Source organism: Haliotis rufescens, unplaced genomic scaffold (genome assembly GCF_023055435.1).
Source record: "Haliotis rufescens isolate VD_foot unplaced genomic scaffold, xgHalRufe1.0.p SCAF_3, whole genome shotgun sequence".
In the NCBI taxonomy this organism is placed as follows: domain Eukaryota; kingdom Metazoa; phylum Mollusca; class Gastropoda; order Lepetellida; family Haliotidae; genus Haliotis; species Haliotis rufescens.
Genome location: NW_025964001.1, coordinates 16,465,520 through 16,493,512, shown reverse-complemented (window position 1 = coordinate 16,493,512; position 27,993 = coordinate 16,465,520). Strand labels below are relative to the sequence as shown.

The 27,993-nt window shown below is 39.4% G+C and overlaps 1 protein-coding gene across 2 annotated transcripts in view; it reads right to left on the bottom strand.

Annotated features, from left to right (window-relative positions):
- Positions 1-27,993, bottom strand: part of LOC124111931 — a 113,774-nt gene that overhangs the window by 17,792 nt on the left and 67,989 nt on the right. For both annotated transcript variants that reach the window (XM_048403827.1, XM_048403828.1), the window contains exons 7-15: positions 23,173-23,273; positions 22,009-22,162; positions 18,273-18,344; positions 12,073-12,222; positions 6,234-6,381; positions 4,604-4,699; positions 2,713-2,786; positions 2,089-2,172; positions 236-379 (exon numbers count right to left, since the gene is read on the bottom strand). In XM_048403827.1, the coding sequence (XP_048259784.1) occupies positions 236-379; positions 2,089-2,172; positions 2,713-2,786; positions 4,604-4,699; positions 6,234-6,381; positions 12,073-12,222; positions 18,273-18,344; positions 22,009-22,162; positions 23,173-23,273 (1,023 nt within the window). The remainder of the gene's footprint in view (positions 1-235; positions 380-2,088; positions 2,173-2,712; positions 2,787-4,603; positions 4,700-6,233; positions 6,382-12,072; positions 12,223-18,272; positions 18,345-22,008; positions 22,163-23,172; positions 23,274-27,993) is intronic.

Genomic DNA, 27,993 nt, shown 5'->3' with positions numbered 1-27,993 from the left:
TCAGCAACTATTATTTCTTTGGTCTTCCTTCTCACTATCCAGTGCAACCACATCCTAACAAGTCATGACCGATGTTATAATCTGAATCAAATAATTGAATCTGTGCATAATATATGCACTGCTGTTAAACATTTTCTTTCTGAGACATATGATGGTAGCTTTAGCTGTATTACAGCAACCAAAGTCTACACAAACCGTGATTGTACTCCTTGTAATGCCTCCTTGCTAGTCCTACCTTTAGCATGCCTTTCACGAGGAAGTCCCCTGTCTTGTAGTTGATGACGTTGTCTGTGAGGCTGTACATGGTGGCACCACTCACCCCCCATGAAGCGGGGCCATCTAACGTCACAGATGAGATGTTGGTGTGAATGTTTTTCAACTGTAGAAACAATCATATGAGAAACTGATTTACAACATTAAATTCAAAGGCATAAATTTATTTTAAATACACACATAAAGAGAATAATATGGATGTAAGACCAGATGAAGCATGTAAGTAACAAGGTGCAGTATCTCCCATACATGACAGTATATAAAGTGGAGTATCTCCCATACATGACAGTATATAAAGTGCAGTATCTCCCATACATGACAGTATATAAAGTGGAGTATCTCCCATACATGACAGTATATAAAGTGCAGTATCTCCCATACATGACAGTATATAAAGTGGAGTATCTCCCATACATGACAGTATATAAAGTGGAGTATCTCCCATACATGACAGTATATAAAGTGCAGTATCTCCCATACATGACAGTATATAAAGTGCAGTATCTCCCATACATGACAGTATATAAAGTGCAGTATCTCCCATACATGACAGTATATAAAGTGCAGTATCTCCCATACATGACAGTATATAAAGTGCAGTATCTCCCATACATGACAGTATATAAAGTGCAGTATCTCCCATACATGACAAAATATAAAGTGCAGTATCTCCCATACATGACAGTATATAAAGTGCAGTATCTCCCATACATGACAGTATATAAAGTGCAGTATCTCCCATACATGACGGTATATGAAGTGCAGTGTCTACCATACATGACAGTATATAAAGTGCAGTATCTCCCATACATGACAGTATATAAAGTGCAGTATCTCCCATACATGACAAAATATAAAGTGCAGTATCTCCCATACATGACAGTATATAAAGTGCAGTATCTCCCATACATGACAGTATATAAAGTGCAGTATCTCCCATACATGACAGTATATAAAGTGAAGTATCTCCCATGCATGACAGTATATAAAGTGCAGTATCTCCCATACATGACAGTATATAAAGTGAAGTATCTCCCATACATGACAAAATATAAAGTGAAATATCTCCCATACATGACAGCATATAAAGTGCAGTATCTCTCTTACATGACAGTATATAAAGTGCAGTATCTCCCATACATGACGGTATATGAAGTGCAGTATCTCCCATACATGACAGTATATAAAGTGCAGTATCTCCCATACATGACAGTTTATAAAGCACAGTGTCTACCATTCATGGTAGTTTATTAAGCACAGTGTCTACCAAACATGACAGTTTATAAAGCACAGTATCTCCCATACATGACAGTAAAAAGTGCAGTATCTCCCATACATGACAGTTTATAAAGCACAGTATCTCCCATACATGACAGTTTATAAAGCACAGTGTCTACCATACATGACAGTTTATAAAGCACAGTGTCTACCATACATGACAGTTTATAAAGCACAGTGTCTCCCATACATGACAGTAAAAAAAGTGCAGTATCTCCCGTACATGACAGTTTATAAAGCACAGTGTCTACCATACATGGTAGTTTATAAAGCACAGTATCTCCCATACATGACAGTAAAAAGTGCAGTATCTCCCTTACATGGCAGTTTATAAAGCACAGTATCTCCCATACATGACAGTGTATAAAGTGCAGTATCTACCATACATGACAGTTATTGAAGCACATATCTCCCATACATGACAGTTTATAAAGCACAGATCTCCCATACATGATAGTTAAAAAGGTGGAGCATCTATCATATTTTCTTTATACAACATGTAATTATTTATTTATTCATCAAATAAAATGGTCTTACCAATATTTCATATGTCAACCATCTTCCTTTAGTGAACTGAAATCCTCCAACACCATAGACTTTGTTGTTCATCTTGAGAATACACTAGAGAAGGTATTGAAACAGTGAATCAGTGAATAAATACAACTTGCTACTTAAAAGCAAATTTGCAACCAAGTCATTCAGAAATCACAAGCAGACTACCATGTTGACAGATGAGACCACAGACCATGTGTAAATACTGATAAATTACATGCATGTGGGGGTTGTAGGATCTGGAGGGCATGGGGGCCCAGTTGTCTGAGGCGACAAAATTTGCTGTGCAGAGTTGCGTCCCTTAGACAAACCAGAAGCCTATGATTGAGGGTTTGAATCCCGGTTCACCCCAATGACGTTTCTACATTTGTCAGAACCATACCCATGCTTGTGGGTTTCACCAAATTTGTGAACATTGGAGAGATGCCTTACTTTGGGCTTTCCTCCCACATTAAGGTGACATGCCATGATGTAACTGGAATTCTGTTCAAAGCGGCATTAAACCCAACTCTCTCACTCGCTGTTGGTTTTGTGCACTATGCTCAAACTATAAGTCTTATATATCTGAAAATCTAGAACAACGCCTTCCTACATTCTTCCACAACTTACATGCATGGCCTGTTGTAGGTTGCCGTCTATTAGCATGTCCAAGGTACGTAGCACTACTGTCTTCAGGAATCTCACTGCAAGCAAAGGTAACATACATTGTAGCCACTAAGTGCTGGCAAATCTGTTGTTTTCACAAACATGGGATACTGGATACCTATTCAACTTGAAACAAAAATATTGCCCAAGCACTTTATCTCACATGAATATGTTGTCAATAGTTTAAAATGTTAACAAAGACATCCATATAACACATTTTGCTGTCACAAGGCTATTCAAATATATGCTGCATAAATATAGATGAAAAAATCATTAAAAAATATGAAATTAAGATATTCAAACAAATTATTTATAAATTTGTAACAGAATGTTGTCATATAAATATCAGCATTAAATACTTACAGAAATTGTTAATTGAAAATTAAGGTAATTAAGAAGTAGGGATTCTTAACAACTTAAATGGTGACATACATATATTCTGGCTTATTAAACCTGTAAGGGACTATGTTATTCCTACACAAAGTCTTCAGTTAAATACCAACTATACCAAAGCTGTTGTATTTTGTATCAAGCATGTAGTTTGTATTCAGCTAGATCTTTTCACTTGAGTACATAATTGTGACTTGACCAGCCAAAGCCAACCAGTATTTCATACTGTAAGCAACGATCCACGTCGTCGGGGTATGATGGCACGCAGTCAACCTGTTCGCCCAACCTCACCACCCCACCCATAACACCAAGCAAAGGCTACTTGGGAATCCCAACAGGGTTTGAATATTAAACTTGTCTTACTGTGTTGTTTGTATGTATTTTGAAATACTTCTATACATCTCTAGATACAGTGGATATGACATTCCTTATTAAAATAATTGTAATGAACCTCCCTTGTAGAAGTTTGTTTACACCGTTGGAGCCCTTCAGCTTCATTGGCCAAATGGTTTCCAAGGAGATGATATTTATGACACATACTGGATGACGGACGCTGCATGCCTGACGAAAAGGCCATGACATCAGATCACTTGGCTTTATTATCTGATGTAGACACTTGTATGTCCTGACAATGGTGTGACATTGAATGTGGTGCGTGTTCTCCCCTGATCCGATGTGCGGTATCTGAGGTATGATGTTGAACGATTGTGTGTGTTCTCACCTGAACCGATTTCCAGAAAATTATCTGATATAGACATTTGTGTGTCCTAACAATGGTGTGACATTGAAGATGGTGTGTGTTCTCACCTGATCCGATATACAGCATCTGAGATGTGACATTAACGATGGTGTGTGTTCTTACCTGACCCGATATACGGTATCTGAGATGTGACATTAACGATGGTGTGTGTTCTTACCTGACCCGATATACGGCATCTGAGATGTGACATTAACGATGGTGTGTGTTCTTACCTGACCTGATATACGGCATCTGAGATGTGACATTAACAATGGTGTGTGTTCTCACCTGATCCGATATACGGCATCTGAGATGTGACATTAACAATGGTGTGTGTTCTCACCTGATTTGATATACGGCATCTGAGAGGTGACATTAACAATGATGTGTGTTCTCACCTGACCCGATATACGGCATCTGAGATGTGACATTAACAATGATGTGTGTTCTCACCTGACCCGATATACGGCATCTGAGATGTGACATTAACAATGGTGTGTGTTCTCACCTGATCTGATATACGGCATCTGAGGTGTGACATTAACAATGGTGTGTGTTCTCACCTGACCCGATATACGGCATCTGAGATGTGACATTAACAATGGTTTTTACTCACCTGATCCGATATACGGCATCTGAGATGTGACATTAACGATGGTGTGTGTTCTCACCTGACCCGATATACGGCATCTGAGATGTGACATTAACAATGGTGTGTGTTCTCACCTGATCCGATATACGGCATCTGAGATGTGACATTAACTATGGTGTGGATGAATGGAGAATCACCATCTTGTTTTGCAACGAAGAAGGAAGGAGAACCTGCAAAACAGGAAATAATTCAGGTTTAATCATGTTGTGGCATGTACATGTTTACAACTTGAAACCGATGTGAAAAAAGCCAGGGTGTGAACCGAAAGATAGTTATCTAGGATTCCATACTATGTGACCTCGTCAATTTGGGCAATTGTCAGGCAAAATTACGGTAACATTTTGTTCAAAATTTGGATTCTTCTTTTCTTAAATGTTGAGGCATGTTAACATTGCAGTCAACATGATGCATTAAAGTCTCTTCTTGCTAATGGTTCTGTTATCAGCGAATTATCTGTTTAAAGCGAAATAAATAACATGAATTTGTAATTCCAATTTTGGATTTTTTTACTGACATTTGCTCCAGGCAAATATTAGCATCTGAGCAGACAAAAGATTAACTCCCTCATCTGGAGGCTCCAGGCACCTAATCTACACAGAGAACTGTGCTGCCTTCTGTCACCTACAGTAACTAACAGAGACAATGCAACAATTTGAAGATTAAAATATTTAATCGATAATACAAATTTTATTCTCCGATTTTGCACTCTTGTATTTCTTATGACAATTTCAGTCAATAGTCAATAACTGCTCTGTCTCTGTCCATACCCTGTTGGATATGGTGCTCCATGCCATCAATAAATTGTTGATGTCTAGATCATTCCATAGTAGACCTTTCACTCAAATTCTTTGGTTCCAGTTTTTTAAGACTAATCCTACCTCCTAGTTCAGGTCCTACAAACTTAATCTTATCCCCTAGTTCAGGTCCTACAGACTAAATCTTATCCCCTAGTTCAGGTCCTACAGACTAAATCTTATCCCCTAGTTCAGGTCCTACAGACTAAATCTTATCCCCTAGTTCAGGTCCTACAGACTAAATCTTATCCCCTAGTTCAGGTCCTACAGACTAAATCTTACCCCTAGTTCAGGTCCTACAGACTTATCTTACCCCCTAGTTCAGGTCCTACAGACTAAATCTTACCCCTAGTTCAGGTCCTACAGACTAAATCTTATCCCCTAGTTCAGGTCCTACAGACTAAATCTTACCCCTAGTTCAGGTCCTACAGACTTATCTTACCCCCTAGTTCAGGTCCTACAGACTAAATCTTACCCCTAGTTCAGGTCCTACAGACTAAATCTTACCCCCTAGTTCAGGTCCTACAGACTAAATCTTACCCCTAGTTCAGGTCCTACAGACTAAATCTTATCCCCTAGTTCAGGTCCTACAGACTAAATCTTATCCCCTAGTTCAGGTCCTACAGACTAAATCTTACCCCCTAGTTCAGGTCCTACAAACTAAATCTTACCCCCTAGTTCAGGTCCTACAAACTAAATCTTACCCCCTAGTTCAGGTCCTACAGACTAAATCTTATCCCCTAGTTCAGGTCCTACAGACTAAATCTTATCCCCTAGTTCAGGTCCTACAGACTAAATCTTATCCCCTAGTTCAGGTCCTACAGACTAAATCTTATCCCCTAGTTCAGGTCCTACAGGCTAAATCTTACTCCCTAGTTCAGGTCCTACAAGGTCCACAGACTAATCTTACCCCCGAGTTCAGGTCCTAGAAGATGCACTGACTCGATGGCTTTGTCTAGGCCATGAATGGCGGCTGTGATGTAAGCTCGATGGTCAAGAAACGACACAGCGACCACACCATGGAATTCTTGTTGTAGCTCATGAAGATGTAGGAAGGCCTGGAAACAGAAAGAGTTATGAACAGTGACAACAAAGCCTGTAATCTTAAGTCTAGAGAAGAAAAGACTCTACAATTACTGCATTTGGCCTCACAGAGTATTAATATTACAGCAAAGGCTACACTTTGTAAACTGCCATACCACAATTGGAGACAAATTCATCATGATTTGGCTTAATATCTCAGCACGCCCACTGGTCCCTGGAACTGATGGTTTTCAGATTCTTGTCCTCTGTGGCCAAATAATTAGTAAGGTGAACATTAACAAAATAATGATAACTGTACAAGTTCAAGTTGTCCATAATTTGCTATTTTAATAAAAGGTGTTGTGGTGTGTTCCACATTGTTCCACATGTTTAGCTTTCTAAAACGGCCTTGTGAAGTTGTTTTTTAAAGTTGAAGAAAGACTTAGAAAGAAAACAGCGTTATCACAATTCCCTGCCAAATGACACATTAGAATTTTGTTCGTTCATATAGTAGTGAATATAAAGTATAAAATAGAGTGCTATATAGCCTTAAGAAGAGACAAGCACTTGGGTTGCTTTATGTCATCAGTAAAATTGATTAAATCTGAAAGTAATACACACAAAAGGCCCCATCTCTCGCAGTTTCTTAAAAAACTTGTCCCCATTGCAGACACAATGCACAAAGTAAAATAACATGCATCAAGCGCCTTAACTCTGTCAAAAGATAACTTCATGACCAATTTTCGACTAAATCTTGATAAGTATCTCATAGATAACCATGCAAACTTTCATTCATGAAGCTTCAGTTGTTTCTGAGAAAACTTGTCCCATTTTCACACAGTATGTAACTGGTTGAAAAGCACGGAGTAAGAATCATAACTCTGTCAAAAGATAATTTCGCGACAAATTTTCGAACAAAATCTTGATAAGTAAAAACCATGCAAACTTTCATTCATGTAACTTCAGTTGTTTCTGAGAAAACTTGTCCAATTTTCACACAGTATGTAATTGAAAAGTTGAAAAGCACAGAGCAAATTTCCTTATTGTTTGTACTGTTTAACCTAACATCTACACAGAAATTCACAAGCTCCTCACAGCGATAGTCCGTTCGCAGAGCTATCTATACTATCGCTGCCACCAGTCAAAACTCCCCACTGTGATAGATGGCCCCAACCATGCTTGGATAAATTACTTTCTTTGTTTGTCAATTTGAATTTCTACTTCATTAAAAGTATCATCTTTAATTGATATAGTAAGAATGTAAGGGAGATGTTAGTTGATTTTCCGTTAGTCTGCAATTTCGAACCAATCTGATTATTAAAACAACCAAGTACATTCATCTGGAAAACATGGTCAGTCATAAACCTTTTCAAAATGAAATATGATGGCATTCCCAAAGACATAAACAAAAGTATAAACGTTACTACATATGGGGTTAGAGGGCAAATTTCAAGATTCTTGTCATGGCCACGCCCACACTGGTGGCAGCGAGGTTACTGAGAGTGTAACGAAGGTGTCACGCGCTGGGAAGGAGCTTGAGAAATTCATTCACAAATGATGTTTCCCTTCAAAATTGACTGACAAAACGTCAGACACATGGAAGTGATTTTTTTCTCATGTTTTTATCTCCCCTGCATCCATGACTACAAACTTACTTTAGTGAGTGAGTGAGTGAGGTTGGTTTAACACTGCTTTTAACAGTATTCCAGTTATATCACGACGTGACAGCTTAATGTGGGAGGAAAGCCCGTAGTGATGCAGGTCTCAGACGTTTACCACTTCCGTGAAACCCACAAGCACGGGTATGGTGCTGACAAACCTAGAAATATAATCGGGGCCAACCGGGATTCGAACCCACAATCATAGGTTTCTGGCGTGCCCAAGGGACACAACCTTGCACAGCTAATCACGGCGCCTTAGACGACTGGGCCACCCGTGCCCCCACTTACTTTTGTATGTAGGAAATCTGATCTGTATGTACAATCAGTGTCACTTTATCGCCCAATACATTGCAATACATACAGCAATACAGATACCTGAATTGCAATATATTGTAAAAGAACCTTCTGGTCAATCCACAGCCCTAGAAGTAAGGGATGTTAATCATCCATTTCCCAATGAAAACTCTGTACTGATGAAGACACTCGCAAGGCCTGAATTTCGACAGACAAGAGACAATATGTACATAGCTACAATTATGCAAATACTATCTCTCAGTTTTGAAAAGATTGCTAAATTGTAATGACAGAAAGCCAATTTCACAGCAGTGCCTGCTGTTGTGTCTGAAATGTGGCTGCTGGAATGGGGAGCACAGACTTATATGGCACACATTTTGTTTACAAATGATTTTCAGACTCCATGGGGGATTGGCACTTGACATGGCAGCTGATAACAGTGTGAAGGGAGGTTGTGGTGGGACTGATTAAACACTTCACATGTCCAACAACATCTCTAGCCATGGCTGATGGATGGAACATCAAACATATTTCCGACACAAGTACTTTTGTGATAAAATAAAAGAGATTAACTATTGATAGTTTAATTTTTTTAATGAGAAATTTATCTAAGATGCTATCACTTCGAACTGGCTCGAGTTGCTTTTAGTTTTGATCAACACTTACAAAAGGAGCATCAGGCAGGATGAATTTGAAGTGATGCATGTTCATGTACACTTACTTCTTTTCCAGCCAAGTGCAACAAGGTATTCACAATATCAAGCCATAAACACGAGATCTGCATCACAATAACTACTATTACTACTATACAAGGTACTTGACTTACTTCACAGTTGTGAGGTGATGGACCTGAGAGGCCTACATTTGTGTGGTGCCTGTATGATTTGATAGACAGCTGTGTGGTGCCCGTATGATTTGATAGACAGCTGTGTGGTGCCTGTATGATTTGATAGACAGCTGTGTGGTGCCTGTATGATTTGATAGACAGCTGTGTGGTGCCTGTATGATTTGATAGACAGCTGTGTGGTGCCTGTATGATTTGATAGACAGTTGTGTGGTGCCTGTATGATTTGATAGACAGCTGTGTGGTGCCTGTATAATTTGATAGACAGCTGTGTGGTGCCTGTATGATTTGATAGACAGCTGTGTGGTGCCTGTATGATTTGATAGACAGCTGTGTGGTGCCTGTATGATTTGATAGACAGCTGTGTGGTGCCTGTATGATTTGATAGACAGTTGTGTGGTGCCTGTATGATTTGATAGACAGTTGTGGGGTGCCTGTATGATTTGATAGACAGCTGTGTGGTGCCTGTATGATTTGATAGACAGTTGTGTGGTGCCTGTATGATTTGATAGACAGTTGTGGGGTGCCTGTATGATTTGATAGACAGCTGTGTGGTGCCTGTATGATTTGATAGACAGCTGTGTGGTGCCTGTATGATTTGATAGACAGTTGTGGGGTGCCTGTATGATTTGATAGACAGCTGTGTGGTGCCTGTATGATTTGATAGACAGCTGTGGGGTGCCTGTATGATTTGATAGACAGCTGTGGGGTGCCTTTATGATTTGATAGACAGTTGTGGGGTGCCTGTATGATTTGATAGACAGCTGTGTGGTGCCTGTATGATTTGATAGACAGCTGTGTGGTGCCTGTATGATTTGATAGACAGCTGTGTGGTGCCTGTATGATTTGATAGACAGTTGTGTGGTGCCTGTATGATTTGATAGACAGCTGTGTGGTGCCTGTATGATTTGATAGACAGCTGTGTGGTGCCTGTATGATTTGATAGACAGCTGTTGGGTGCCTGTATGATTTGATAGACAGCTGTGGGGTGCCTGTATGATTTGATAGACAGCTGTGGGGTGCCTGTATGATTTGATAGACAGCTGTGTGGTGCCTGTATGATTTGATAGACAGCTGTGTGGTGCCTGTATGATTTGATAGACAGCTGTGTGGTGCCTGTATGATTTGATAGACAGCTGTGGGGTGCCTGTATGATTTGATAGACAGCTGTGGGGTGCCTGTATGATTTGATAGACAGCTGTGGGGTGCCTGTATGATTTGATAGACAGCTGTTGGGTGCCTGTATGATTTGATAGACAGCTGTGGGGTGCCTGTATGATTTGATAGACAGTTGTGGGGTGCCTGTATGATTTGATAGACAGCTGTGTGGTGCTTGTATGATTTGATAGACAGCTGTGTGGTGCCTGTATGATTTGATAGACAGCTGTGTGGTGCCTGTATGATTTGATAGACAGCTGTGTGGTGCCTGTATGATTTGATAGACAGCTGTGTGGTGCCTGTATGATTTGATAGACAGCTGTGGGGTGCCTGTATGATTTGATAGACAGCTGTGGGGTGCCTGTATGATTTGATAGACAGCTGTGGGGTGCCTGTATGATTTGATAGACAGCTGTTGGGTGCCTGTATGATTTGATAGACAGCTGTGGGGTGCCTGTATGATTTGATAGACAGTTGTGGGGTGCCTGTATGATTTGATAGACAGCTGTGTGGTGCTTGTATGATTTGATAGACAGCTGTGTGGTGCCTGTATGATTTGATAGACAGCTGTGTGGTGCCTGTATGATTTGATAGACAGCTGTGGGGTGCCTGTATGATTTGATAGACAGCTGTGTGGTGCCTGTATGATTTGATAGACAGCTGTGTGGTGCCTGTATGATTTGATAGACAGCTGGGTTGTGCCTGTATGATTTGATAGACAGCTGTGTGGTGCCTGTATGATTTGATAGACAGCTGTGTGGTGCCTGTATGATTTGATAGACAGCTGGGTTGTGCCTGTATGATTTGATAGACAGTTGTGGGGTGCCTGTATGATTTGATAGACAGCTGTGTGGTGCCTGTATGATTTGATAGACAGTTGTGGGGTGCCTGTATGATTTGATAGACAGCTGTGTGGTGCCTGTATGATTTGATAGACAGCTGTGGGGTGCCTGTATGATTTGATAGACAGCTGTGGGGTGCCTGTATGATTTGATAGACAGCTGTTGGGTGCCTGTATGATTTGATAGACAGCTGTTGGGTGCCTGTATGATTTGATAGACAGCTGTGTGGTGCCTGTATGATTTGATAGACAGCTGTGGGGTGCCTGTATGATTTGATAGACAGTTGTGTGGTGCCTGTATGATTTGATAGACAGCTGTGGGGTGCCTGTATGATTTGATAGACAGCTGTGGGGTGCCTGTATGATTTGATAGACAGCTGTGGGTGCCTGTGTGATTTGATAGACAGTTGTGTGGTGCCTGTATGATTTGATAGACAGCTGTGTGGTGCCTGTATGATTTGGTAGACAGCTGGGTTGTGCCTGTATGATTTGATAGACAGCTGTGGGTGCCTGTGTGATTTGATAGACAGCTGTGGGTGCCTGTATGATTTGATAGACAGTTGTAGGGTGCCTGTATGAACTGATAAGACAGTTGTGAGGTTCCTGTATGATTTGATAGACAGCTGTGGGTGCCTGTATGATTTGATAGACAGTTGTGGGGTGCCTGTATGATGTGATAGACAGCTGTGGGTGCCTGTATGATTTGATAGACAGCTGTGGGTGCCTGTATGATTTGATAGATAGTTGTAGGGTGCCTGTATTAATTGATAAGACAGTTGTAAGGTTCCTGTATGATTTGATAGACAGCTGTTGGTGTCTGTATGGTTTGATAGACAGTTGTGTGGTGCCTGTATGGTTTGATAGACAGTTGTGTGGTGCCTGTATGGTTTGATAGACAGTTGTGGGGTGCATGACCTATGAGACTTACCACATAGTTGTGAGGCAGCTGTACACATGGGCCTGCCGGCTCCACATAATTGGGGTACTTGGTGGAGGGACCCAAAAACCCGCGTCCAGCCAGCCAACCCTCAGTGGTGTACGAACTGAACAACAGATTATAGTGTCTCAACTTGTTGTACTGAAATCAGAGAAGATTGAATATCAGGCTAAACTAATTGCAATGACCCACCTTGACAAGAAAAGAATATTCTAATTACAGATATATGGCTACAACATGTCAACAAAATGACTGAATATTTGCTGGAGGCCAAGATTATAGAAAACTAAACAGATTTCAGGGTCAGGGAGTGTCTAAACATGCAAACCAACACAGTAGAAATAATTACAACGTACAGAAAACAGTAAACACATTTGTTCTTTACAAATGACAATTCGGACAGCAGTACTAATCTATTTGTAAATCAAAGGAAAACGAGAAACCTGAGGAATCAGTTACATGCAAAGTAGCTTGATTCAATTAAGTATTTTTAGAGGACAGTGTATTAGTTCAGTTTTTATGGGTTCAGCTGATCATAAAGCCATTATGCTGACAGCATTCCCAATGGATTCGTTTAATGAGAACCATGACTGCAAAGGCGGAGAAACCTGTAATGAGGTAACCTTTGAATATTCACAATTTGTCAATAAAGAAGGCTTAAATACTGTGCCTTATATGGTGTTCCTGATACATTACATATCTGTCAATCACTCTACCCAGCTACCACTCCTATACAGTGTTCCTGATACATTACATATCTGTCAATCACTCTACCCAGCAACCACCCCTGTACAGTGTTCCTGGTACATCTTACACCTGTCAATAACACTACCCAGCATACACCCCTATACGGTGTTCCAGGTACATCTTACACCTGTCTGTACCTCTACCCAGCTACCATCCCCTATACAGTTGTCCTGGTACATCTTACACCTGTCTGTACCTCTACCCAGCAACCACCCCTATACAGTGTTCCTGGTACATCTTACACCTGTCTGTACCCCTACCCAGCTACCACCCCCTATACAGTGTTCCAGGTACATCTTACACCTGTCTGTACCCCTACCCAGCAACCATCCCTATACAGTGTTCCTGGTACATCTTACACCTGTCTGTACCCCTACCCAGCTACCACCCCCTATACAGTGTTCCAGGTACATCTTACACCTGTCTGTACCCCTACCCAGCAACCATCCCTATACAGTGTTCCTGGTACATCTTACACCTGTCTGTACCCCTACCCAGCTACCACCCCCTATACAGTGTTCCAGGTACATCTTACACCTGTCTGTACCCCTACCCAGCAACCACCCCCTATACAGTGTTCCTGGTACATCTTACACCTGTCTGTATCTCTACCCAGCATCCACCCCTATACAGTGTTCCTGGTACGTCTTACACCTGTCTGTACCCCTACCCAGCAACCACCCCCTATACAGTGTTCCTGGTACATCTTACACCTCTCTGTACCCCTACCCAGCAACCACCCCTATACAGTGTTCCTGGTACATCTTACACCTGTCTGTACCCCTACCCAGCAACCACCCCCTATACAGTGTTCCTGGTACATCTTACACCTGTCTATACTCCTACCCAGCAACCACCCCCTATACAGTGTTCCTGGTACATCTTGCACCTGTCTGTACCCCTACCCAGCAACCACCCCCTATACAGTGTTCCTGGTACATCTTACACCTGTCTGTACCTCTACCCGGCAACCACACCTATACAGTGTTCCTGGTACATCTTACACCTGTCTGTACCTCTACCTGGCAACCACCCCTATACAGTGTTCCTGGTACATTTTACACCTGTATGTACCCCTACCCAGCAACCACCCCCTATACAGTGTTCCTGGTACATCTTACACCTGTCTGTACCCCTACCTGGCAACCACCCCTATACAGTGTTCCTGGTACATCTTACACCTGTCTGTACCCCTACCTGGCAACCACCCCTATACAGTGTTCCTGGTACATCTTACACCTGTCTGTACCTCTACCCAGCCACCACCCCTTTACAGTGTTCCTGGTACATCTTACACCTGTCTGTACCCCTACCCAGCAACCACCCCCTATACAGTGTTCCTGGTACATCTTACACCTGTCTGTACCTCTACCCGGCAACCACCCCTATACAGTGTTCCTGGTACATCTTACACCTGTCTGTACCTCTACCTGGCAACCACCCCCTATACAGTGTTCCTGATACATCTTACACCTGTCAATAACTCTACCCAGCAACCACCCCTGTACAGTGTCCCAGGTACATCTTACACCTGTCAATAACTCTACCCAGCAACCACCCCTATACAGTGTTCCTGGTACATCTTACACCTGTCTGTACCTCTACCCAGCATCCACCCCTATACAGTGTTCCTGGTACATCTTACACCTGTATGTACCCCTACCCAGCAACCACCCCTATACAGTGTTCCTGGTACATCTTACACCTGTACAGAAATAAAGTTTGAAGGTAAATTATGTGGTTGAAAAAAATATAAAAAATATTGAAACACTCTTTTCAAGGATATGACCAGTGTAGTTCTTGGTACCATAGTGCCAAAGGCTAGCAGACTGATTCAAAGATACACTGATGCATCAACTACATGCATTTGTCTCGCCCTCATCAAAATCAGATTTCTTTCTTCGATTTGATACCACTCTCCATCATGATCTGAAAAAAACTTCCAACAAGTGTCACATCAAGTGAGTTTTCAATTTAGACAATCAGCATGGAGGCTTCGAAATTCTCAGTACAAGAAGCACGTCTGATTTCTGTATCTTAAAAAACAATACCTGAATGGGCAGCGGAATGGCATCTAAAAGGTTTTCTTTGGTTCAGACTAAATCTTGGATGTTAATGGTAAAGAAATGAAAGTGGGATCATTTAAGGAAGCTGACATCTTATTGGCTTAAAAATCTGTCAGCAACCATTCTGATTGGGTTGCCACAGTTTACACAGGCTTTACCAGATCTTCTGTGGAAGGTTTACCAGATTTAAGGAGAGAGTTATAAAATCAGGGTGAAAGATCTGATTTTGGTGAGCTTGTTACTAATCTCAATTAATCATGTTCAACATCTATCATTTAATTAATCCTAATCAACATCTAATATTAAATCATTCTTTTAATTATGTGAATATTTTGGTTTTATCCTGTAATGTCAATAATTCAATTTGATGATGAATTCTGTGGGCAGACATTCGGTCAAAAAATACAAAGTTGAAATAAAAGACAAAAGTACGCAATAATAGCCAAATGTTACAATTAAAGTGAGTGAGTCAGTGAGTTTGGTTTAGCAATATTCCAGCAATATCACGGAGGGGGACACCAGAAATGGGCTTCACACATTGTACCCATGTCGGGAATCGAACCTGGGTCTTCGCCGTGACGAGCGAACGCTTTAACCACTAGATTACCCGACCCTTCCGTTACAAATATAGAATGAGTGTTACAAATAATGATATTTATTTACAAACGAATAATGATTTCAAGATACAAAACAATACCAATGAACAACTCGCAAACTAAAGACGTCATATGTAAAGAAAAAGAACCTCAGTGCACAAAAAGGACACCAAAGGACAATATATATCTGGTATTCTTTATTGTTAACATTATCTTTTAGCAGTTCACTGCCTATAGTATATTCATAGCTTTATATATCATGCACATTTACTGTTAAAACTGTTATTATAAGAAATAAAATCAACAGATTTACCATTATGTACCAAAACAACGGTAAAAGGTTCTTCAAATATTGTGAAAAATATCATCACATTTGCACTGGTAGCACCAGCAGTATGTGTGATAATGGAAGACAGACAACATTACTCTGACTTAACACCCAGCAGGTGCTTCACTAGATCCAGGCAGCCTTCATCAGACTTCTTTGGTTAACATTTAATGTAAATCTGGAAAGTTTTGCACGATGAATTTAACAATAGCTAACAATAGCCTTAACTGTGTCTGGAAAGTTCTGCAACACTCTGTTAACATTACCAAATATGAAAACACTGAAAAGCTGCCTGATGAAACGGTAACTCAGTGTCAGTCAGTGATTTTTAAACTATAGATGTATGTGCTGTTGTAGTTGACAAGGGAGGTATACTTTCCACTTCGCAAACCTTTCCAGATTTACATAGATCTTTACAACAAACTGTATAGCTGCTTGTCTTTTAAGTAATATTTCAGCTTGGAATGTGAAATGGTTTTCTTCTAAGAAAATCATAAATTATTTGAAAATCCTACAATATTAAGAGTAAAATCGTAAAAGACATTGTTTTTTGACAATTACGCCGAAAAAAACATTTATCATGAAACATGCTACCATTCATCACCACTTACTTTCTAAAATAGCTATATTAGTTCTGAAAATCAGGATTATTTGCTGATCACTTTTGTGGCATAACTGACAAGTTGTAATTGGGAAAGTTCTTTGTTTTCAGTTCTGATACAGGAGTCCTAATTTTAAAATTGAAAATGATACCGAAGTGAATTCTGAATATTCTAGTTGTCATCTCTCCAAATGAAATATTGATTGAGACAACAATTTCAAGTCATATTGCAGCCCAGAGATTCGGGAACTCTTCTTGAATTTCAAAAGGACAAGTTGTAGTCAAATCATTTCGACTGGTATTCTTTGATAAAGGAACAGTATACATGTTCATGCATTTTAAAATCATTGGGTATCAGTAATTCTATCTGGGTATTCAAATTTCTGTTACCCACTAGTTTTTACACATGTGGGTATTTAAGTTAAATATTTAAAAACACTATTCATCTAGTCCCTGCAAACTGATGTCGTGTGGGTTCGAGAGCTTTATAGGACTCAAAAATCAAACAATACTTCCACAAGAAAGTGTGATGGCAAATGATCATGATGTAACTGTCATTGTGGAATGTTGATGGAATGCCCGTTTATAATTTCAAATAGGTTGCTGATTAGCTTATTGAATACGCAGGGTTACTTCACAACATTTTGATGATACGCACAAGTTTTATTTTTGTAGCCTATCTGTAATGTTTGTTGCATATTTGATACGCTTGGATTTTATTTTACTGCGTATTTCTGCATTTCTGATGTGTATTTTACACAGATACGCAGCTTATTTGGAGCTCTGCATGTTAGTAATTACAAATTTCAATGTATCACATGACACATGTCAATTTGCAAGAAGGTTTGTTGGTTTCATTAGGAAGGAGTACACTGGTTAGAATTATGATTACCTATACACTACAGGATATTCCTAATTAATTCTCAGGAAATAGCTTAGACTAAAACCAGCAGTCAAATAAATGAAAATATTAACATAAAAAACCAGTTGTTAAATTATCTTATTAGAATATATAAAAGGAGCCTAGAGACTCTCTTCATTTTCAGACAACAGTTAACTAGACTTACCAAGTATCACAGACTTGTATGGGCTGTATTGGATATATTTGTTTCATGGTCTGTGTGACAGACTAGAAATTGCCACCCCATAAAAGACATTCATCTCCAAGCTCTTAGGATCTATGTTAAAATGGCACCTCAAACCACTGGCCCACCCTATTGCTCCAGGATGCTTATACTATTGATCGTATTATTAGACCTGTTATTCCAGAGATTCAACTTCCTATCTGGATGGCTGTGGAAACCGGAGTACCACAGGTACTGAAGCTCACCTTTAGCAAACTTTGAGAGGTGAGGATGTGCAAAATGTTTCATTTTGGATGAAAACGCAAATACAATGGGGTTTTGCTATTTCTCAAGTTTTTAGAACATTTTGCAATACCCCTACATTGTAATATTTTGTTTATGCTGACAAAACAATAATGACTATTTAATCATATTCCACATTAATATTCAAATTTATTTCATGTTTTAGCACATTCAATAGTTAAATTAACTTTGCTGTAACCAGGGAAATGTAGAATATGTTATGTGACCATTAGATTGATATGTTCAGGAAATTAGGAGAAGAGTTATTAAGTTTCAGTGCTGATGGATGGAAGATGAACAAAGATGTATAACAAAAGCTCACATCGACAATGTCAAGGTAAGCGGAATAACGTTTCAGACAGATTTCTGGCCAGATTTATCACAGGCTTACTGCCTATTTTAAAGCGAGAACAATTTCTTGGGTAACATACAACAAGCATTTCAATGTAACAAAGGGAAAAATATATATCTTTTCTTTACACACACCTCTTTAGATAGCTTGAGAGTGCCATTCCGTTGTCCTTGTTTGAATGTTACCACCACTGTTAAACCAGCACCCTGAAAGAGAAATAATATGTACAGGTCAATACTTCAAAAGATGAATTGAACGTTATAAATAGGTGCATGATATTTAAGCAAAAATAGTGCCACAGCATCGTAGCTCACCTGGATATGTAGACAACAGTGTTAAAACACAAAGACAGTCATTCAACAAAATTGCTGTGAGCATTGATATTTAAATATATTCTGCACAAATATTAAAAACTAACACTAGAATCTTACAAACTGAACAAAGTCATCAAAAAGAGAGCCATGCATGCCAAAGCTCAGCTTCTTCAATCTGGCAATTTCAGAGGAGCAAAAGATTACAGAAGTAGATGTCCATTTTGGGGGAATTAAAGAGCATGTTTTAACAAGGTCAGGGCGGTGGGGTAGCCTAGTGGTTAAAGTGCTCGCTTGTCATGCCGAAGGCCCGGGTTCGATTCTACACATGGGTACAATGTGTGAAGCCCATTTCTAGTGTCTGCTGCTGTGATATTGCTGGAATATTGCTAAAAGTGGTGTAAAACAATACTCACTCACTTTAACAAGGTCAAAATTTAAATTCAACCCAGGTCATGTGTTGATCCCCACTACTAACTACACATGTACAGTTGGAAAGAAAATGGCCATAAGCGATTTCATCTCACAGTATGGTCAAAGTCCAAAGGCCAGATAAAGGTCAAAATTTAAAATACCCGTAATGCAAAATACCCCAAGAAAACATACATATTGAGTTCGACTAGTAACTACACATGTACCAAACTTAAACATATTTTAAACAAAAATAGTGGAGTAATGGCCATAAAGAGGTGTTTCAATATGGCTGCAGTTGGGGCTGAATTAAAATTTAGATTCCTACATCTTGAACAAATTGGGCTGTCATCATTGGTCGGAACAAGTATGTGAAGTTTCAGCAATGGTTTTTGAAGAGCAGATATTATGATTTATGGTGCACGCCAGACACAGGATAAAAAGGAATGAAACAAGTATTTGTCACAGAGTGACGAAATATCCCCCGCCATATACACCATAGTACCAAATATGAAGACAATCCAGCGATTAGTTCTTGAGATATTGTGGCAACACCGTTTTCCAACTCCAAAAACAGATTTGCCTGCTGTGACCTTGAAAATGGGGTCAAGGTCACCAAATCTGACAGGTGTATGCGGTGTCTGTATATACACTATAGTTCCAAATATGAAGACAATCCAGCGATTAGTTCTTGAGATATCGCGGCAACACCGTTTTCTAACTCCAAAAGCAGATTTGCCTGCTGTGACCTTGAAAATGGGATCAAGGTCACCAAAACCGACTGGTGTCTGCATATACACTATAGTTCCAAATATGAAGACAATCTAGTGTTTAGTTCTTGAGATATCGCGGCAACACCGTTTTCCAACTCCAAAAGCAGATTTGCCTGCTGTGACCTTGAAAATGGGGTCAAGGTCACCAAAACCGACTGGTGTCTGCGGTGTCTGTATATACACCATAGTTCCAAATATGAAGACAATCCAGTGTTTAGTTCTTGAGATATCGCGGCAACACCGTTTTCCAACTCTAAAAGCAGATTTGTCTGCTGTGACCTTGAAAATGGGATCAAGGTCACCAAAACCGACTGGTGTCTGCGGAGTCTGTATATACACCATAGTTCCAAATATGAAGACAATCCAGTGTTTAGTTCTTGAGATATCGCGGCAACACCGTTTTCCAACTCCAAAAGCAGATTTGTCTGCTGTGACCTTGAAAATGGGATCAAGGTCACCAAAACCGACTGGTGTCTGCGGAGTCTGTATATACACCATAGTTCCAAATATGAAGACAATCCAGTGTTTAGTTCTTGAGATATCGCGGCAACAAACAGGTGGGACGTACGGACGGACGTACGGACAGACGGACGTACGGACGGACGGACGTACGGACGGACGTACGGACGGTCGTGAATACTATATCCCCCGCTTCGCGCTTTCGCGCGGCGGGGGATAATAAGCTCACTTGCCTTTAAATCAGGTGAGGTAATTATGGCCCCACATCAAAAGTAGGTCACAGTGGCCCAGTCTCATAAGGAAGTTTCACTCATGATAAAATTTATCACATTTAATGTGGATGACTGACATCTTACAACACATTAGTTCAGCAATATCAAGTCAGGTTGAAAATAATGAAGTCTGGATCAGGCGACCCAATGGTTGATAACATTAGCAAAGCTCCATCGGGGGACAATGACACATAGTCCAGTCACACTTGACACCCACCCTGTCCTCCTCCTTTGAACAATCATGGACACTGGGAACCAGCTTACAGTGAGTGAGTGAGTGAGTGAGTGAGTGAGTGAGTGAGTGAGTGAGTGAGTGAGTGAGTGAGTGAGTGAGTGAGTGAGTGAGTGAGTGAGTGAGTGAGTGAGTGAGTGAGTGAGTGAGTGAGTGAGTGAGTATGGTTTTACGCCGCTTTTAGCAATATTCCAGCAATAACACGGCGGGGCACACCAGAAATGGGCTTCACACATTGTACCCATGTCGGGAATCGAACCCGGGTCTTCGGCGTGATAAGTGAACGCTTTAACCACTAGGCTATCTGAACTTGATTACATTTGACCTAATACAGCATGAATCAAGGTACTTCACCATTACTTGCGAGAATCTTCCTAGCTTATCAATCTCAGTTTTAAACAAGGGCAAAAGTGAGCGTGGCTCACTAATACCTAAAAGGTCGGGGGTAAAATACAGTGGGGTTAATAAAAGTCAAATCATTTCATAGAAGTCTGCTACTGTCAGTATAAAATTTACAGAGCAACACTTGCCTTGGTCAATAGTTTTGCCATCAATATTGCCATGTCAATATCATTTTTAGATACTAAGGGCTGATCTTGTGAGTACATTTGACATAAGAGTGGGACAATTTAACAGTTTTTTTAGTAATATCAAGTAACAAGGAGAGAAGCCTTACCAGAAATGTTCTGGTGTTAATAAAGTTGATTTCTGTTAATTGAATCAATTCTTTGTCCCCAAGATATACAAAGATATCATCATCACATGCGAAAATAGAACCAGTCCCATCACAATATTTTCATGTTTGTTTGTTGTTAAATGCCACCCTCAGCAATATTCCAGCTATACAACTACAATCTGTAAATAATCGAATCTATACCAGACGATCCAGTGATTGCCATCATGAACATCAATCTACGGAATTTGGATACAATGACATGCATCAACCATGTTAGTGAGTCTGACCACCCGATCCCGTTAGTCGCCTCTTACGACAAGCACAGTCGCCTCTTACAAGCATGGATTCTGGTCACATGTATAACTAGCAATGAATTATACAACTGCTTATCACAATGGTGCTATGATCTTGACTTTGACAGACATGCCAAGGCAAGGACCACTACAATATTAAGTTTCAGGCCTGATGATATAACCATGCCTTAGAAACTGAAAACAAAGTTTTAAAGAAAAGTAGATTTCTTATGTTGCATTGAAAGAAGATTCTGATTAATGAAAAAAAGAAAAACGACATACCATCTAATATCATCTAATCCAGAACTTAAGCAGTTCAATAACTATTGTAGTAAAGATTGACCTTACCTATAAGGAAATAACAACAATATATACAATGAACAAATGGTCGTGCTTACAATGAACTGTACAAATAATAGAAATATGCAATTTGAATACTGTACCTCTAATCTGGCAACATTTTCAGACGACATGTCTGACCACACCACAGCAACATTATTGTCGACATAATTTGCCTGTGTGATGTTGTAGGAAACCAGCTCCGTGACATTCCCCTGTTCCTCCACAAAGACGATATCAATCCTCTGTACCGAGTCTCTGAAACAAGAGTTCCACTTCAACATGAAAGCAAGTAATTGTCATTTCATTGATGCTACTCCATTGATAGATGTGACATATGGCTTTTAATGTAGTTCCATAAATTTGATGAAAAGTGGATTTGGCAAATATTTCTTCTCTTTTCTCTAATTAAATTAGCCGCTCAAAATGACTTTCATCAAGGAATTTCAAAGATCCTGATATTATTAAGTAAAGACATAAATAACTTGTGAATATTGCCGATACTTTCATCTTTTAATCTATGTTCTTGAGATCAATATTAGGAAGTGCAGCTTAGCAAGCATGAAAGCAACATCTGATCAACACAATACCTGGACACAAACACTGAGTGCAGTCATCAAATCGTGATTTATAAACCCTTTTCTCTGCCAAACTAGCATGTTCTGCCCTACAAGAATTTGAAGTGTTCCTCTTTCATACAGAATACATCAAAGTGAAGCTCTTTCATACAGAATACATCAAAGTGTAGCTCTTTCATACAGAATACATCAAAGTGTAACTCTTTCATACAGAATACATCAAAGTGTAGCTCTTTCATATAGAATACATCAAAGTGTAGCTCTTTCATACAGAATACATCAAAGAGTAGCTCTTTCACACAGAATACATCAAAGTGTAGCTCTTTCATACAGAATACATCAAAGTGTAGCTATTTCATACAGAATACATCAACGTGAAGCTCTTTCACACAGAATACATCAAAGTGTAGCTCTTTCATACAGAATACATCAAAGTGAAGCTATTTCATACAGAATACATCAAAGTGAAGCTCTTTCATTCAGAATACAACAAAGTGTAGCTCTTTCACACAGAATACATCAAAGTGTAACTCTTTCACACAGAATACAACAAAATGTAGCTCTTTCACACAGAATACATCAAAGTGTAGCTATTTCATACAGAATACATCAACATGTAGCTCCTTCATACAGAATACACCAAAGGGATACTTTCATAGATATTTCCGGTCACATTACTCACTGACTTACCTGTCATCTGTCTGTAAAGGTACATCAAGATTCAGTTCTTTCTTATAGGGGTCAAACTGCCCGAATACCAAGGGTTCATTTGTGTCATTTTGTTTGCTCGTCTGCAATAAATAAAAAAGTAATAAAGTACTCCATTTTGTTGAATACCCACTTCTAGCATTTCATAATGATATAGCTGGTCACATACAAAGTTATATGGCAAGTTTTGTCTTTAACTTTAGGTCATGGATGGCTATTTAATATTCAGCCTAGGATTGGTGTGAAGACATAATCCTTTTTCTGAAATATTTCATGATAATAAGTTGTGGATCCCAATGAAATAGTGAGGCTCCTTGAAAATAAACAACAGCACAAAGTCATCAACATCCCCCACAATGGAATATACTTGTGAATAAATGTATGAAACTTGTTGTCATGGAAACTCAAAATATATTTATTTAAAAAATCCCAAACTATCAAAAGGCACCAGTATCTATGTGTCAAGTTTGTAAGTAAATATTGAAATGTAAAGTTTTCAAGATCTGCACAAGTAAAAGCACTACCACCATTTTCAGCCTATTATAGTAAAACTAAAAAAAAATAAATTATTTTTTAAAATCCCAAACTATCAAAAGGCACCAGTTCACCACAAGGCCCATGTACCAAGTTTGGTGAAGAAATATTTACGGTTTTCAAGATCTGCTTCGGGCATGATATATTGTAACACCCTCTGCAAAATGCATTGTGGAAGATAATTGGGGATCATGAATATTTTCTTGTAGTGACAACTGAGCACACAATTTCATAAAAATATCCCCAAAATATCCCCAAAATATTCACTATCCCTAACTTTTTTGGTTCAGTATATATTAAAAAATGCTGACTGAAAAAACATTTTGTCTCAATCAAAAATCCCAGTCCCACCTCAGATTATTGAATGTCAATGCCTTAGCATGTGTGGTTCCCAAGTTCCCTTGCTCTGTAATTAAAGTCGCTATGGCATCCCCTACTGACAGACCCACTCAGTGACACAATATCTATAAGAGCTGTCCATTCATCAAGAGTCGCAGTCCCTGTCGGCAATTCTGTCGGCAATTCTGTCACTTCCCATCACACTAACAACTGAATGTGTCTCGAATTGAGACATGTTGTCTTGTACTAGTGAGACTTTTTAAACATGGTCCTCATGCATTGTTTATGATGTCATAACAATGTGGTGTCAGAATCCATATGCATACACTGCCAGTTTGAGGGAGCTCTCATCTCAGAGAAATCAGGCACTGGCAGCAGTGCTCATCACGTGAACGGTGAGGCTTGACAGTCTCAATATGTCACAGCTGGATTGAAACTTGGCAGTAATACATCTGTTGCATAGTGTTGCTATGCTAGGGGACAACCATTTCATATTCTTTGTATGTGTGTGATTTAAGTGAGTGAGTGAATGAGTTGGGTTTAACGCTGCTTTTAACAGTATTCCAGTTATATCATGGCGTGTCAGCTTAATGTCGGAGGAAAGCCCTAAGTGATGCAGGTCTCAGACGTTTACCACTTTGGTGTAACCCACGAACTCGAGTATGGTGCTGACAAACCTAGAAAAATAATCGGGGCGAACCGGGATTCGAACCCACAATCATAGGTTTCTGGCGTGCCCAAGGGACGCAACTCTGCACAGCGAATCTCGGCGCCTTAGACGGCTTGGCCGCCCGTGTCCCCTGTGTGATTTAAAAAACAAATCATCTGTTTCTGAAAATAATAATTTGTTCTCAAGTTTTACCAACACAAATATAATGTTCACTGGACATGATGGTTGTTCAGAACACTAATGTGATGTGGATCCGATTGAAAAGTTTTGCTTCTCCTTTCATAGAAAAGCAGTGAAGGACTGAAGCACTGATTGCAAAAATATTCCTCTCAAACAAAAATCCTTGCACAATATTAAATGGTCAGAATTTAAGTATTTGTATTCTCTACTTTTTTACTCCTACTCTAAGGCTTTGTCTAAATGTTGATGATCTCCTTTTAGAAACCACATATCAGCATTTAGTGCTCAGAACTAACTGTCTTTATATCAATCTTGACACCATATTGCTGGTTCCTATTCATTACTACAGCTTAATACCTTCATCCCAGCCGGTCTATTTCCAGGCTAGGTATTACATTATAAGTAAGCATGTCGTCCTGTGACGTAGCATCGGCTCACTGTTGCATTATCCATCATCCCATGCTGCCACGCAGGTTTTCATCTTCATCTTTCATTACACCTGCCTACCCACCCTGTTATCCTTTATTTCTTTATTTAATCAAGCTTTACTGGAGTGGTAAGTGTGTATATAATGATATCTTCACAAAGACAAAAAATGAAAAAGTTTTGCTTTTCCTTTCATAGAAAAGCACTTAAGCACTTTGCAAAAATATTCCTCTCAAACAAAAATCATGGATTGCAAAAATATTCTTCACAAATAAAATGTTGCAGACCGACAGGGTGCTGGTGGACTGCATTACAAGTTACATTTGACGTCTTGGGATCCATCCGAAGTTATAAATTGTATAGGATAGGGTTGCTTGCTTTACAACAGGAACCAATTTTATCCATTTTGTTTTACAGCAGGTGGCTTAGTGTCTGCCTTAACTCAGGCCCTCCTTTCTATTTGAATGAAAAGAAGCACTATCAGAATTAATGTAAGCAATATCATGTGTACAGCTACCAAGTGCGAAGGAATACTTTCAAATGCAGTATAACTATCGTTGTAACTATCGTTGTAGCAGCGGTTCTTATTGGAATCATCACACAGACGCTATTGGAACCGACAGCATCGGCAACCGAATACATTTGGTCATGTCCATTACATTCCGCCGAACTACAACAACACTTACTGACGCCACAGTGCGCGAAACATGGCTGACAGTAGCGGAGAAGACAAACGGGGAAGTGTGTTAATCAACGCTTGTTTTTAATAAGAATGTAATTATTACAATTCATTTTCAGCAAAAATGTATTTCGTTCACATTATCGATGTATTTTGATGGGAGTAGAATGGAAATCTTATCAGTCATAGAGCGAGATAAATTACTTCACCCATAATTTAATTCACTGTTTTAGAGCTAGATCTAGTATTTGCCCTATAACTGTTGAGTATATATATACATAAGGGCATATACAAAGTTCTGTCAGTCCAGTAAGGAATTCATCAGTGGCTGATTGGGACTTCAACAATAATAATTATTTATATGTATTTTATTAACATAATACCATAACCAGATCCTGATGTGAGTGTTTTGGCTACCACATAGTTGCCAAGATCGCTGGTATCTGGTGGGCAGATGTACAAGATGTCAGACATCTTCAGCTTGTTTGGCAACCATACCTGACTACTGACCATTTATTTGTGATAACTCTGATACAAGAAAACATGTCTCCAACTTTAGATAACAAATTCTGATACATATGAACACTGGCTGCTCAATGCCATAGATGTTATATGCTTAATTGTCAAGACTTTGAGTCAGACTAACCAAAAGAAATTACTTTGCTTGTTGCTTATTGCTGCCATTTCTTTTTCTTCCCGGAAACGGTGTTTTCAATTAGGAAGGTTCGTCTTTTGAAAGATACAGCCAAAGCTATTCCTCTACATTTGATTTTCCATTAGCGGGTGTGTCCGATAGTTTTTCTTTTCGTTCACATAATGAATGCATTCGGTTCCAATACGGAGCAATGCTACCAATACGCCTTCATTTTAAACCCATTCAACGCTTTTATTCAAATAGATAGGAGGGCCTGTAAATGGATGGTCAGCTTGGCAACAATAGTTGCCCTCGTTCACTATCTGGCAATAGTACTTGTCTGGAAGCGCTAGCTGCATAGCAGCATGGGTTGCTTAGCAACAGTAGTGTCAAGGCAGTGGTTGCTGTATTCGTAAGCAACATGGGTTGCTTGGCAGATTAGATGTTTGGGTGGCGTAACATGAGCTAAGGTCACATTCTGCTGTCCACGAGTACCTCCACATCCTGACTATTTCATCTGAATAACATCTCTCATGTCTAAATTTCACGTTTCGTAATCACGCAGGATAGCAGAGGTCGGCCGAATGGGGTCATTTCCTGATATATATCATATATATATTCCTTTCACAACAACACAGGAACATTAATCTAGCAAATTAAGTGCTATTCAGGATTGTTTATCTGCAATGTGAGAAATGTAAAACAACAGTTGTGTGGCTTTATGCCTGGACTTTATGTCTCTGTATCTGCAGTGCTGTCCTGCGAAATTTCAATAATCTACAGCGAACATATAATGGGCAAAATCTTGATCTACATGCAACAATTGATGGCTCCAAGGTTAAAGTGCACGAGTTGTAATTTCTTACTTTCATCCCTTTTTAACACAGGAAATTGATGACATTTTTACGTCAGGATAAAACGGCATGTATCTACCAGGTATATATCGCCCACTGTAGAACACAAACCTCCAATGAGCTTCATTTGGTTGATTCTCAGAATGACAATTATCATGTAAATAAAGGTTCAAATATTTTTGTGTGGCACATTTTGTGAATAGGGGGGGAAGATAAGTGTTGACACATTCTGATCAAATCAAATAGACATCAGCCATCAGCTTTCTCAATGCCAGCAATACGTCCCTGCCTTCATCAGCTGTCATAAGATTTTCAACTTTGGCTATGCCAGTTATACTTGTAATATAGTTGGCAGATAATCAGTATGAGGATTTGATAAATAATCTTATTTATTATGTATTTAGAGATGAAATACTGTATTTATCTGAAAACATAAAATGTATATCTCACTTGAGTGAAATATTACTTTATGTCAGAACTACCTTTC